The following is a 14,358-nucleotide window of genomic DNA, read 5'->3' as shown; positions in this document are numbered from 1 at the left end:
ATTGGTGAGTTTTGTAAGGGGAGTGAGTTTGCTCTACGCATAAATTAAGTTTAGACAGCCTTTGATGAATCCAAGTTAGGATTAAGTTATAAAGTTATAAGTATTAATTTATACACTAACATTCACATTGTTGTATCTGGTGTAGGTGTGCTTTGTTGTTCAAAACAAAACCCTTCTCACTGGAAGGGTAATCACCTGTGTGACCAGGGGCTGCTTTTCCTGTGGTGGAGTGGTGTTTTCTAATTTTTTTATTTTCACACCTTGCAATAGGAAGGCAATGCTCCAGGCCTATCTTCTGCCTATTGCTGCAGAAAACCTAAGAAATTAATGGTAATTGTGTAAGAATCTCTGCATCACGACATGACGAAAATGTCATTATTGAAGGTGATCAATAGGCTCGTTAAGATGGTAACTCTGCCTAAAGGAAACCCTGGTTATACATAATTTAATGTGACAACTTATAGAATCATGCAGGATTTTAAATACATGAAACCTCTTTACTTCAAAGATAATTTAAGATTATTTCTGTCCTCTTTCACTTTGCTCTTTGTTTAAAAAAAATACCCAGAACCACAAACCTGTCAGATGGGCTTATAAATTATTTTTCCCAGTAAACCTGATGGCTAGTGGCAGAGTTCAGCACTTACAGAACCCTTTATGCAGTAATCTGGCAGACAGCACCGTGACCCCTAATTTTTGGGGCCATTAGTGATGTTGTTTGTTTAGGTACCTAATTATAACAAACTTTTTTTTTTTTTTCTGCTTATGTTGTTGCAAATGTCAAGGTTACAATAAAGATACTAGTTAGGTCAAAATTATATGTGGATGATGATAATTTTGTATAAAGTTTTGACTCATTACTCTCCTTTTGAGTAGAACAATGTGTAGTGTCTTGTTCGTAAGCTTACCTGTTTTATTACAAATCCCTTGGGCAAGTTTATACAGAAAGACTTATACAATTCCCTTAATATTTCAGTCACCATTTCTGACTATTATGCTAGAAAGGCTTCACTGTCATTATTACTAGCCCGTAAAGGTTAGGTTTGTGGTGTCCTAGTGAGAGAAGCATTAGCTTGCAACCATGACAAAGCAAAAGGGAAACAGGAAAAGATCTGCATTTTCAACTATGCAGTGAGAAAACTGGTTTTGTTTTATCACTTTGGACATAATTTCTGTGATGCAGTTCTCAGTGAAACCAAAAAATAACGGAAAAATATAAAAAGGACTATAGAGCTTTCCTGCTAATATAGGTGTTTTGAAGGTTCACTAAATTATGTTTGTTGTATATAGTCTGGAGGACCTCAGCTGTAGTAAATGAACCTGTTGGCAAAAATTCTTCAGCATGTCTGTCACGGATGTCTCTACCTCACTCTGAGCATCAAAGAAAATTTAATAAAGAGGATAAAATATTTACCATTCTTTTTCCACAATACAGATCCTAGATAAAGTTCCTGTTATTTTTAAATACTTACTTTTTGGCCAGCTTCCAAGTAAATTGCTCTTTCTGTTGTCAGGTTGACAGTAGGCTTGATGGCACCTGGGACTCAAGAGAAAAGACTGTGGCCTTCAGCTTTGATTACTGCTACTGGTCAGTTGATCCCGAAGATCCCAAGTATGCATCTCAGGAAATGGTAAGTGATGCTGTTCTTCATGTCCATGTTCCCATCCCGTTTTGTCCTTTATGTTCACATCTACAGAAGAGGTTGAGATATAGAATAGATGAAATTTCATTTTCTTTCCTGCTCCCATGTTTGTTTGTAATACCACAGTACTCAGTCCTTTTGTCTTAAGTAGGAGCAGTAGGACTGCAATACTCTTGTTTGTCAACTGATGCACGCTTTCATTACATTTATCAGCTTCAGTAGTGATCATTAATTGTGATGGTCTGAAGACTTTAGCTTAACAATGAGAATTTTGGAGGAGGGAGAGAAATTAGATTCTAGAGGGAGAAAGCTCTGAGGTGAAAGGAAAAGTGTCAAGGTGATGCTGCTGAAAGGATTAACAGTGAGGTAATTGCATCTTTAACAGTAGTAAATTTTACTTGTAGTGTACTGTTCTGAGCACTTTTTCTTGCTAAAGCATTGGAAATCTCTTATAACCAAAGAAGACTCCTCCTAGTTTCAAGATCCAAGATTTGATTGGTTCAGAAAGTAAGTTGAAGGATCCAATATTAAAATAGGATGCAACTGCAAATTTTTCTTAATAAAGAAGGAATTATTAAATCTACGACAAATAAATAAATAAAAAGCATGGCAAAGCTATCCAAAGATTTCTCTGTTTATGCATACAATCACGTATGTTGGCATTAAAATAAGTTTTTACTGCTCTTTTGTCTTCAGAATTGTATCTTGTTTCATTCTTGTCTGTTGCCAGTACAATTGTTCCTGAATTTCCAGCCTTTATAGTTGTGTTGTTTTTCACAGCAAGTATCACTTAAGACTGAGAGAGTCCCGTGAAATACGTATTTCTCATGGTGATGAGCACAGGATCGTTTTACTTTGGGGAGTTAATATTTGAAAAACTATCAAATTTGGCAATTACCAGAACAATAGATCAAAGTTTTGATTATGCTGCATTTCCTGCTTGGTGCAGTAGCGTGGAAGAGCTTTTGGGAACTTGGGAAGTATGTATTTAGTGTTTAAAATGGAAGTTGTCTTTCTAAAGTACTCATCACTAGATAAACTTCCATTTTAGGGATTACAGATAACAAATCTTTAAATGTAGAACTGTTGACTTTTGGAGTTTGTTCCCCCCTTTATATTATCCTACTTGCTTATTTTGATTTTATGTTTTTCATTAGTTTTTCTCATAATACACTTAGAAGCGTGCTGCTTGGAAATGTTGACAATACCATTGGCTTTCTAGCTGAAATGGTTTAGCAGATTAAATGTTGATAAATACAGTCTGCCAAATCAGCTTTATCTCTACTCGATATGAAAATTATCAGAACTGCCAAATGGAAAATATAAATATTGGCTACAAAGTGTACATTTTTTTTGTTCTTATTGTTATTAAATACAAGTGTGATTGAAAAAGAATGTGAAATGCAGTATAAACAGTGCAGCTTCCTTGCTGGGGCTGAGTAGGTATTTCAGATAGTGTGGTGAGTCTTGTGTTACCATACAATACAATTTTATCCAATAAAACACTGAAGGGTAAACAGAAACTCACCGGCCATAGAAAGTTATGTAATGGGCCATAGTTTCCTTACTCGTGCCTGATGCTGGCTGAAAGAACATCCAGTGCTGCTGCATGTAACCATTGAGTTCTTGAGCTTCTGACAGACCTCTTTCATCAGTTAAGAAAAGTTTAAAGATGGACTGGTGCTTCGAAAGACCTAGACTCATGTGTGAATTTTTTGGGCTTTTTACCTGTTTTGGTGATTGTAGTACCAGGAAGGCATACTTTAAATGTCCTTGAGAAGAGGATTGCTGGAATACTGCAGTCTTACCATGCTTTTGTGCATTTGTCTGCCCCTTTACACTGTATGAATGAAGTTTATTGTACCAATTCCATGTTATGAATCATTACTTCAGTGCTGACCTTGAAGTTTCTAAGCTTCCTTACAGCAACAGTGCTATCAACAGCCAAAGGAGGTTTGGTAACACTGTCATCCAGTAAAAGCTTTCTTTCATAAACTGACCTTGGATTACTTTTTCCTTGAAGGTGTCCTGCTGACTATTATCGTACATGATTGGTGTATTGGTTGAGGATGAAAAGTAGATTCAAGTATCTGCCTTCAGGTTCATTTTTGTAGAAGGCTGTCTTTTAGCTTACTTTTTTTTTTTTTTTTTTTTTTTTTTTTTTTTTTTTTTTTTTCTCCTCCTCTGGATGGAAAGTCTGAACAGTTTCCTCAGTTGTTAAGGATTCTGTGCCAATAAAACAATAGTGAGAGGGCTGAAAATCATAATCTTTAGATAAAAATATTATTTTAAAGATACAAGTCTGCTTCCCTGAGTAATTGTTACAGTTTCTTCTGGATGTTAACATTGCTCACTTCAGGTTCTGGTCCCTTGTATTCTCGAGCTGAATCTACAGAATGCATTTTATTCCCTATATATTTTGATCATATGACTTATATCTGTCACAAGTACCTGTGAAATACACATGTGTAAGTACTTTCAAATATTTGAATGAAAATTTCCGGTTTATTGTTCAGTTTATAAAAACTGTGCTTTCTCTGCTACCTGTATTCTGCTTGCCAAAATGAGAATGCATGTTGCCCACCTTGGTTGTTTTTCTTGATATAGTCTTGTTAAAATTTCTTCTATTGCCTTCCTTAATTAAAAAAAAAAAAAAAGAAGGGAAAGTATTTTTTCCACTTTAATTTGGGGAGAGCAGACCTTGCAATACTGAAGAGAAACTGAATCAAATTAGTAAAATCTGCAATGCCCATATGACAGATTATATGCTTTTACTTTTTGTTTTGTTTTGTTTTTAAATAGCACTGAAATTGGAAGTGGTTTTCCCTTCAAAAAAACTGGCACAGAGTCAAAAATATAAATTACTTTTAAGAAGTGTTACTGTCTACGTGTTTTTTAGGGCTGAATTTGAAAAATAATTATCTCTTCACAATATATACAGGCGTTCTTGATTAGCATTACATAAATAATGTAAGCCTTTTCATATCTCTGAAAAGAGACAAGTTTGCTAAATTAAAAACAAAACTGATTTTTGACTACTGAAAGAAGTGCCTATTACTGTTGATGTCTGGGAAACAGACTTCTTAGCAGAGATAATTGTTGGATAGTGATTGGTTTCAGAAGATAGTTTCAGGTACAAGTGGATAGTCTTTGACTGTTATTCAAGTTTATTCTATTATTTAAAACGTTTGAAGAACTAAATATGAGCTAGAGTTCTGTTTTCTTTATTTCTTTCCTAACCATGGTGAAATATGAAGCTATGCAGTGTTTCTAATGATGATCCAGTAATTTATAAGCTTAATTTAGAAGCCTAGTAGTAGTGGTCAGAATTCTTAGTCTTCCTTTAGAAGTTATATAAATTCTTTACAAGATGTAAGTTTGTTGGTTTTGTTTTTGTTTGTTTGTTTGTTTTTTTAATAGTTCAGCTGTGCAAATATTATGTCCATTTTGTCCCTGCTCCTTGCAGGGGAGTTGGACTAGATGACCTTTAAAGGTCCCTTGCAACCCAAACTATTCCTGTGATTTTAAGCTGAATGCTACATTTTACAATGTGACCTCTGGTTTTTAGGTGGCTAGTTTGAGATCCTCAGGTCTGTTGCTTTTGTTTTCTTCCTGGGCAGTTGAATACTTCACATTGATATTAAGCTCAGGTTTTCATCTACTTAGACAAATATGCAATTCTTCCAAAGGGGACTCTACCTTCTCTTTTTAAAGATAATTTTTTTTTTTTTTTAAGTGGATTTTTACAATGAGGGTGGTAGAACACTGGCACAGGTTGCCCAGAGAGGTGGTGCATGCCCCATCCCTGGAAACATTCAAGACCAGGTTGGATGAGGCTCTGAGCAATCTGATCTGGCTGGAGATGTCCCTGCTCCTTGCAGGGGAGTTGGACTAGATGGCCTTTGAAGGTCCCTTCCAACCCAAACCATTCTATGATTCTATGATTTGTTGGTGCATAAACAGAATAGCGGAATAAAGAAATACTCTAAGAGAAGGGTCACTGGCTAAATCAACCAGAGCTACCGGCCACTAAAGGAAGAAGGAAAGGAAACAGATGTGTTGAATCCTTCTAAGTATGAAGAGATTAAGCAGCCACTAGGGCTACATGGCAGAGAGAAAGAAACTGAGTATTAAAATATTGAGTGAGACCTGAGAAAGGACAGGTAACAAATAAATACTAATTCAGGACAGGAACAGAACATTTGATGGGTGAAATATGAAATGGGAAACAAAAGGAAATTCTAAAGGATCATAGTAGCCATTTAAGTGGAAAAGGTCATGCATGTTTTTTTCTGATTTTAACTGCAATTTGTTACGTGCATTTTCCATTGTTATAAATGAGGGGATGGTTTTCCAAACCATCACTATCAAGATGTAGTTATACTCTTTAACAAACCAAAAACCAATAAACACAAAAGAGAAAACCAAAGCCAACAAAAAACCAGCCAAACAACAACAACAAAAAAAAACCCCACAAGAAACTGTAATACTTCTGTTGATGTTTCTTTTCTTGCCATTTTTGAGATGAATTGTTTGTTTTTCTCTGTGCCATGTTGCTGCAGAATTAGTTTAGTGTCGCAGAGGGATAATGCTGAATGTCTGCACCTGGGCTTTACTACTTGCATACAATGAAGTATTTCACCCTGTCTTCTTGCATTCTTGTATTAAAGAGTTGGGGTTTTTTGTTTTTGTTTTGGGGGGGTGGTGATTTTGGTACAATACAAAACCTTCTCTACTAAAAGGGGAACATTTTGTGTAAAAGTTACTGTTGCTTCCTTCTCCCCCTGCCCCTTTCCTCCGCAGATGTCTTCAGGAAGGTGTGTGTAGTTCAGGATTGTTTTCCAAAGACAATGTTGGAAATCATGACTCTTTGACCATTGTGTAACTATGGGATTATCCTTTAATAGAGATTTATGGCATATTTCCATTTTACAGTAAAAACTATGTGTGATAATGATATTGTAATGATATTTAGCGTTCTAATTTTTATTCTTATAGACAAATTCAGACTTATTGATAGATTCTGCTGGTTGAATGTGATAGTTAATGTGTAGGTGGTTTGAGACCTTTATAGCTGTCCTGCAAACAAACATCTAAATTTAAACTTACTTAAGTCTAAATTTTTGTCTAATGTGGAAAGGTCTGTTTCAATCCTTGGAGTTTCCTTTGTAAAACCTGAAATAGCTCTTAATGAATCGTTCCTCAAGTCTCTTTTAGCTCCACTAAGTAAAGTGAAATGTTTAAAACAGTTGCAAACTTAAGTAAATGCCCATTTAAATCCTACTGAAAAAAAAAATCAGCTTGATCTAATGTCAGTGGAGTTAAACAAAATCTTAAGAATATTCTACACAAGAGTATTCTTAAGGCTACAGGAACACATACAAACATTAAGTATTCTTGTCGCTGGTTGTTATAGCTTCAGTCCTCAGCTTCCCTCCAGCCATCCAACTCATCCGGTTATTGTGCATGCACAGTAACTGCAGTGGGCAAACTGGCCCACAGGATGTACCAGTAGGTATTTACACACAGCGGTTGCCGTAGACAGCTGATGTGTAGCAATCTGTTCCTTTTGATAAGAGGAATGCATCCTATGACTAATAGGCTTTGAATGGCAGAGACAGCAAAATCCGTAAGTGCCCAACTTACACTGATTTCAGTGGAATTCAAATATATGGGTTTTCTTGAAACACTTTTTGTACATCTCAAGCTTAATTTTTTTACCTCAGTGGATCAGGTAAGTGGAGATTATAATGTTTATAAGGGAAATAATAAGCTAGACATTAGAATTTTTACCTCAGTCTTTCAAAATAATGAAATAAACTGTATTTCATATTGGTCAGGAATGTCATACTTCTGGGCTTGACTTGATAAGGATTTTATTTTTGTTTGGCATAGAGATTAGGTTTATGCAGGTATGAATATTCCTTCAGTGTCTTTTGGAATATTACAATCTTCAGTAATACTGTGACCCTCATTGGACCTTCTAAGATGCAGTCATGAAAGCGCGCAACCAAAAAAGGCCATGACCAAGCAAAAATATGACTGTTTATGAGGTAAATCTAAGAAATATGAGAGTGCACAAAGGTTCAGAATTTCATATGGATTTCCCTGTATGTGGAGCTTGCACTGTGATGTGTCACATGTGAAAAGTGTTATCTTAATTAATCAGGATGGTTTTACAGTGAGAAAGTGTAAAGGTATGAAAACAAATCTTATTTGCAGATGTCAGTAATTGCTCCTAATTTCTTGACATTCTCACTCACCTACCTCCCATTCTTCAGCACTGACTTACTAACATAAGTGAAAGAATAACTGTGATTTTTTTTTTTTTTTTGTACACTTCCACTGTGCATTAGAACCATTGAGGGTTTTACAAGACTGTTCAAAAGCAAGAGCATGCATTAAATTAAAGGTTGTTTATTTCTAAACTCTATATTAAGGTGACGCACATTGTGTTTGCCTGTCTGTCCATTGCAAGGGTGTGCTAGGAAGAACTACTTTCAATTCAAATACATTATCTAATTATTTCTATCTTTGTTTATAAATATATTCATTGGCAAGATTGGGTTTTATTCTGTGCTCTGAAGGCAGAAATAGGAGTTACTGATGGCTCATGTGAGTGAACACACATGACCCCTATAAATAGATATTTTTCATTTCTTATTTGTTTTAAAAGTACTGTAATTGCTTTTAATCACATTTGACTTCCCAGCATAGTTGGATTCTGTACTAGTTCCAGCTCAGAAAAGCAGTTGAGAAAAGGTTTGGGCAGATGATTTTCTTATCTTCTTGTCAGAGCATAACTGTAAAGCAAATACAGGAAACAACAGATATGTTTGCTCTAATGTGTAAGATCTTTAATGTGGCACTATGTGGTTTGGTTTTTTGTTTGTTTGTTTTACATGTTAATTGAAAAAGTTTAGAAAAATTACGCAACAGTATTGCAAGCAAAACATTGCAGCACACTTTTCAACCCTTCATCAGACTAAGTCACTGTACTTGCTCTTTTTTTTTTTTTTTAAATGTAAACGTAGTCATGCTTCTGAAGAACTTCAGCTGAGAGACCTTTGCTTTCCAAGCTGAGTTTGTGACAATTCCATGCCTCTATGCATTCCCTGTGAGATTCAAGTTTTTAAACGTCTTGTGAATTCTTAAGACAAATTCAAAATCTGTTGTGTGGCATATGCACTTAATTCTAAAAATTATAACACAGTAGACCTGTAATTCAAATATCTTGAAAAATCCTTCAGTTTGTTCCTTCTTTCTTTCTCCCCGCACCCCTTGTCTTGGTGTAAAAGGAGGGAGAAGGAGGCGGCAATGGCTGTGGGTGTAAATGGCATTTTCGCATGAAATATTTGAAAAGCAGTAAGCATTCCATAACAACTTTTGTTTTTCTCTAACCCAGAGTGAGACAGAAGTGAAAAGCAGAGTGTGCTATAAGAAAAAGGCTTTTTGTGCAATAATTGGATCAGTATATAATGGATTATGATGGAGGGAGGGAAACCACAATGAGTGCATGCTGTCTATCTTCTGCTGGCAACACAGCTGCTGTGTTCAGTTCATGATCGATTAAGGTCATTCTTTCTGGCTATACCAAGATTTCTTTCCAGAAAACTTCTCTGGGAATTATATTGAACGATTGCAAACTTCAAAGCAGACTTTACTAGAAGATAAAGAATCAAGTTGGTTTTGAATTTACCATGCATAACATTAAAAAAAATTGTATTTTGGGGAGACAAAAATTAGTTTTAAGTATTTGAGGCATTGAGTTAGTTGACAGAAATAATTATATAGTCATATACATTCATATGCAACTATAATTTAATGTAGACACATTTCAAATATGAAGCCTAAACAGGAGTACACAAGAAAGGATTAAGCTGAATATTGGTAACAAGCTGAGGGAAATCAATAAACTGTTTCACAAACAATGAAAAGAGATGTTTTCTAACTGTGCAATCTGCTAGTGCTCATACGCACTTTCTGTTTCCCTGATAGGCACTGACTGCTGCTTACTAGATACACAGAGCACGTTCTTTACAATAGGCAGGCACTGTAATTTACTAAATAATATTGAAAGGATCTGTAAGTGCATTCAACAACTTAGAAGAAAACAAGAATAAAAAGTTCTTTGGGTTGCCCGTTGTCATGTATGTGGGAGTGAACCTACACATTAGCAATTTGCGTTACTTCTATATACCTTATGATTCTTTTGTGTCTTACAAGTAAAAACAAAAACTTGATACTGGTGACCTGCAAAAAAGTAACCTGAAGTAACTTGGCAGCATAATAATGAAAGGATTATTTTTTTTTAAATTAACTTCTAGTGATAGAGATGTATTTTTAAAAAAAAAATCTGTTACAGAGATAAGCTGTATACGGATGTTGATCGTTCTTTCTTGCAGATGAATGTTCACAGTTTAAATTCCTCTCTGTAATCACACCACAGTCTTTCCTCTATACTTGTGAAGTAGTGATTTTTTTTTTCTTCTTCTTTTAATCTAAAGTGAGGACCATTCTCTACTCTTTCTGCTTTGCAGAGAGGTTCCCTTGTTCAGCTGCAAGTATTTCCACAACTTGGCTGAACACAGAATGGCAGAATGGTTATGTTCATGATGCTTCCAAGGCAGCAGATTGACCCAAGATTGGTTTTTAACCTGGAGTGGATTTTCTCCAGTCTTAGCCATGTTTTAGGAATAACTTCAGTTACACTGGTCTTTCAGAAATTGAAATAATTGAAAAATTAGTCTAAACTTCAGCCAGGTCTCCAAGATCATACTGGTGTGTGAGTGCTGTAGTCACTGGATGGAAGAACACTGATAGACTTTTAATAGGAGACTGGGCCAGGTTTGGGTATTTTATTTTCTCACTTTGGGGGTTTTTTTTTGTTTTGTTTTAGCAGGCAGCTGGCTTATGAAAGAATTTGTTGGGCAGGACTGCGGGACTGTGCTAGCATTGAATAGTGAGATAAGTTTATTGCAGCAGCTGTGAAGAAGTTCAACACAGCCATTTTGTTTATTTCTGAAAATGTGCCATGCTTCTGACATGTTGCAGCCGTGAGATTGGACTTGCATGCATAAGTAGCTAAAGCCTGAAAAACCTAAATAATATGCATATGTCTTATATGACTGTTTATTAAAGTGTTTGGTATGAACACCAATTGTTCCTTTATATTGTAGCAAAAAAAATAGCCCTATCCTTTTTTATAGATTTATGCTTACTTTATTTATTTATCTTCGTTAGTTTACATTTTTCTGTTAACTAGATGATATGCCTCAAAGAGATGTGTGTGTGGCCTTGAACACAAACTGAATGAATCATCCTTTTGGCTGGATCTGAGCACCTGCACATTGACTCCCAATTCTGTTTTTTGTTTTTAATCAACAAAAAGTCTGCCCTTGAGAGCTCATATGTAAAAAGCAAAATTAACGTCTCTATTCAGTTGTGGCTTTTGTGCTGAAGTAGATTCTGTTGGCAGTGCTTCTAAATTGCATAAGAAAGAGTGAAGATTAATAAAAATAATACAGTCTAGAGACACGTACTGTAGCCTCAGCACATTAAAATCAAAATTCTGAATGTCAGTTTAGGGTTCCTTACCCCACATGTATATGCTATTGTGGATAGTTTCTCACTCTTTCTAACTCAGTGTTAAAATGTCAGGACTTTCTCAAGGAAAGCAGGGGTGATGATGTTTTGTGTCTTAGATTGGCAAATGTATTTTGAAGTATGTCTTACCAGACAATATGGTATAGTTGATTAATAAGTTTTGCAATAGATTTGAATCAATCCTTTCTGGATAGATTGGTTCACAGGATTTGACTGGGCCTTTGAAGCCCCTTTCCTTTGACTGGGAGGATTGACTAAAAAAAAACTACTTGCGCTCCACAAAGTCCTTAACCACTGCTCCCAGGGCTCTGTAATCCTTCTTGATAGTCTTCAGGCTGCTTCTGGCTGTATTGCTGGTGCCCATGTACAACAGCAGCAGTGGATAATAGTCAGTGGGCTGTACAAGCCTTGGTAGTCTCTAAGTAGCATCCCTGATAGGAACCCCCAGTAAGCAGCACACCTCTCTGGAGTGTGTCAGGTCAGCAAACGGGTGCCTCTACCCCTCAGAAGACAGCCACCTAACTACTATCACCCATCGCCATCTCTTAGTTGTGCTGGTTGTTGTACAGGGAACAGCTTGGGCTGCCTTGCTCAGCTCCAGCGTCTCTCTGGATGTGCTGGGTTTTCCCTCTGCAGTCTGCAGAGCAGTGAAGTGGTTCTGCAGGGCACCTCAAGCTTCAGGGGAATTCCCTTCCTCCCTTTGGTCCTTGCTGTTGCAAACTTCCGTTCTTCTGCGTCATTGCTCCCCCTCTTTTCTGTGTGTGCCAGCGGGGGACTTCTTACCTCTTCAGCTTTGGGTTGTGGGTTCACTACAGACTGCACTTTGGTAGCTTAAGTTTTCCGAGACCATAAATGTTTTGCAAGTTTTGCCCAGATCTGTTAATTCTAGTAAAAGGTCTTCCAAAGTATGTTTAAATTGGGATTCAACAAAGCAACATCCAAGAAAGAACCAGTTTCTTTGAATGAGAACAGAAGGAGACGTGTCTTATCTTGTGTTATGTTTTACTGAGCGTGTTCTGTTATGATAGCAGAAAAGAGATTTGAGTAACTGCTCATAGACTTAGGAATAGATAAACTTTTTTTTTTTTTGCTAGAACAACAATGTTGAAAGCTTAATGAGTAATACTTGTTGTTATCCTTATTGTGGAAGAATGTGGTTTCCTGATGGATTTTAAAATTAGAAGATCTCTCCGAGCAATGATTCCCAGTCTTTTGAAGAAAGCCCTATCGGGTCCACCTATGACATTCACAGTAAAGACAGCAGTAATCATTTTGCCACGTGACCAGTAAATGTAACTTGACTGCTTGGAAGTATGATCCGAAGAATTTCCTTGTATAGTGCCCTGAAAGCACAAATCCCTTTGGGACAGGAGAGGTGCATCTACAAATGCCATCTGTGGAATGGAAAAGTGCTCTGTTAGCTGTTGGTGTTGTGATCTGCATGCTTGGGCTTGCCTCAGTGCTTGGGCTTTGGACTTCTGCACTCCCTCTCGCACATCATCTCTGGGACCTTCTTGTACATGGGCAATGTTATTCTTGATGGTGGGTAACTCAGGTTACCTTGCATCATGCATGTCGTGCATGAAGTTGTCATGCTGCCCTAATAAGTGACGCTACTCTAAGGCCATTTTCTTTGCCAGTCTACTGTATTTTGGTGCCGTTAGTTGCGTTCTGTTTCTTAATAAATGAAAGTAATAGCCAGAGTAGTTAATAAATTACTAATACGTGTGTATAGATATATATTTATTGCTGCATGTTGTAACCTGTTTCCTAATGGAACACATTCTATTTTGAAATATATGAGTTTCTGAATTCACTGACCTTTTCACTGGTTAAACAAAATGTGGAACATACCTGGGTTTTTTTTCTTTTTTTCTTTTTTTTTTTTTTGTAGTTTTCCTCTTGACTTTGATTAGAACCAAGAGCATTTCTCATAGCTTCTTTGAAATAGGGAAAAAAGGTGGAATTGTGTTACAGAACTAGAGAGAGTTGATATTAGATATTAATTTACTATTGAAGCAGTGAGTTTTTCTCATATTCCAGCACTTACTTTTAAATTTAAATCAAGTGAAAGGATTTGGAGGAGATAGGTAGCATTTTGAAGCCTGGGCTTAAGCAGCTTTTGATATTTTTAGCTTAAACTCTAATTCAGCAGAAACTCGAACTGTCAATGCCTTAAAGATACATTTAGTCTGAAAATGCAAAGATTCCAGAGGATTGTAGAAATTTGCTTCCAGCTCTTCACGTGGTCTTCCTTTGCATCATTACTGTGTGTTTGATTCTACTTGGTGCAGCATAATGCTTTTATTGTCTCACATCATACTGCATGTCATTTGCATAAATTTGTTGCTTATTACAGTATATGGAATGTAATATTTTTCTATTCCACTTACTATGAATGTAAGTAGCTTTCTGCAACTGAATGTCACTGGCATATTGGGTTGAAAGAGAGAGCAAAATTAATTAGAAGATCTTCTTTTGCTGCTCATTTTATTAACCTGGGGTTGATGGTTTTTCCTTGTAGTAAACTGAGGCTGTATCTGTACAAGTAAATAAAATGGCACCAATTTATGCCAGGGAATATTCCCTGAGCACTGTAGCTTGGTCATCTGCACTGCTAAATTGTTAGAGTAGTTTCTGGTGCTGTTTGGGCTGGAATAGCTGCTAGTTCTCATGCACTGTCCAGGAACTGGCAGGGACCATGATGATTCCTGACTGGCAGTTTGCATGTGGCCACCCTGCTTTGGAGATTGAGAATGCTTAACAGCATGAACATAGGCTGATCCGTGCAATATGGGCTGGGCGCGTTTAAATCATTCGTGTTGCAGCTGTAATTGCACGGTCCTGTCAGAAGTGCTTGTAGCACTGTTAAGGGAATGATACTCAAGTGCTTTTGCAAGTGACTAGAAGTTATCACTGGGAGAAGGGAGAACGTTTTACACACATACGCCTCTGGTTCCGTCTTCCTAGCTTTGTGGGACAAAAAACCCCTAAATCATTCACATTTTATGTTGACATTTTAACTGACTGCATCTTTGTGGGGTAGAGGATAGCCTGTGGTGTGTAACCAGCCGTGGACCTAAAGCTGTGATGGGAGTTGGCTGAAGAG

At 36.7% G+C, this 14,358-nt stretch overlaps 1 protein-coding gene across 1 annotated transcript in view; it reads left to right on the top strand.

Annotated features, from left to right (window-relative positions):
- STARD9 (StAR related lipid transfer domain containing 9) overlaps positions 1-14,358 on the top strand; it is a 113,850-nt gene that overhangs the window by 16,821 nt on the left and 82,671 nt on the right. Inside the window, exon 3 of the mRNA XM_086749807.1 lies at positions 1,515-1,631. Coding sequence (XP_086605933.1) covers positions 1,515-1,631 — 117 coding nt within the window. The remainder of the gene's footprint in view (positions 1-1,514; positions 1,632-14,358) is intronic.

This window comes from Chlamydotis macqueenii, chromosome 5 (assembly GCF_036417535.1).
Source record: "Chlamydotis macqueenii isolate bChlMac1 chromosome 5, bChlMac1.mat, whole genome shotgun sequence".
NCBI lineage: Eukaryota > Metazoa > Chordata > Aves > Otidiformes > Otididae > Chlamydotis > Chlamydotis macqueenii.
This window is presented reverse-complemented; position numbering and strand designations above follow the sequence as displayed.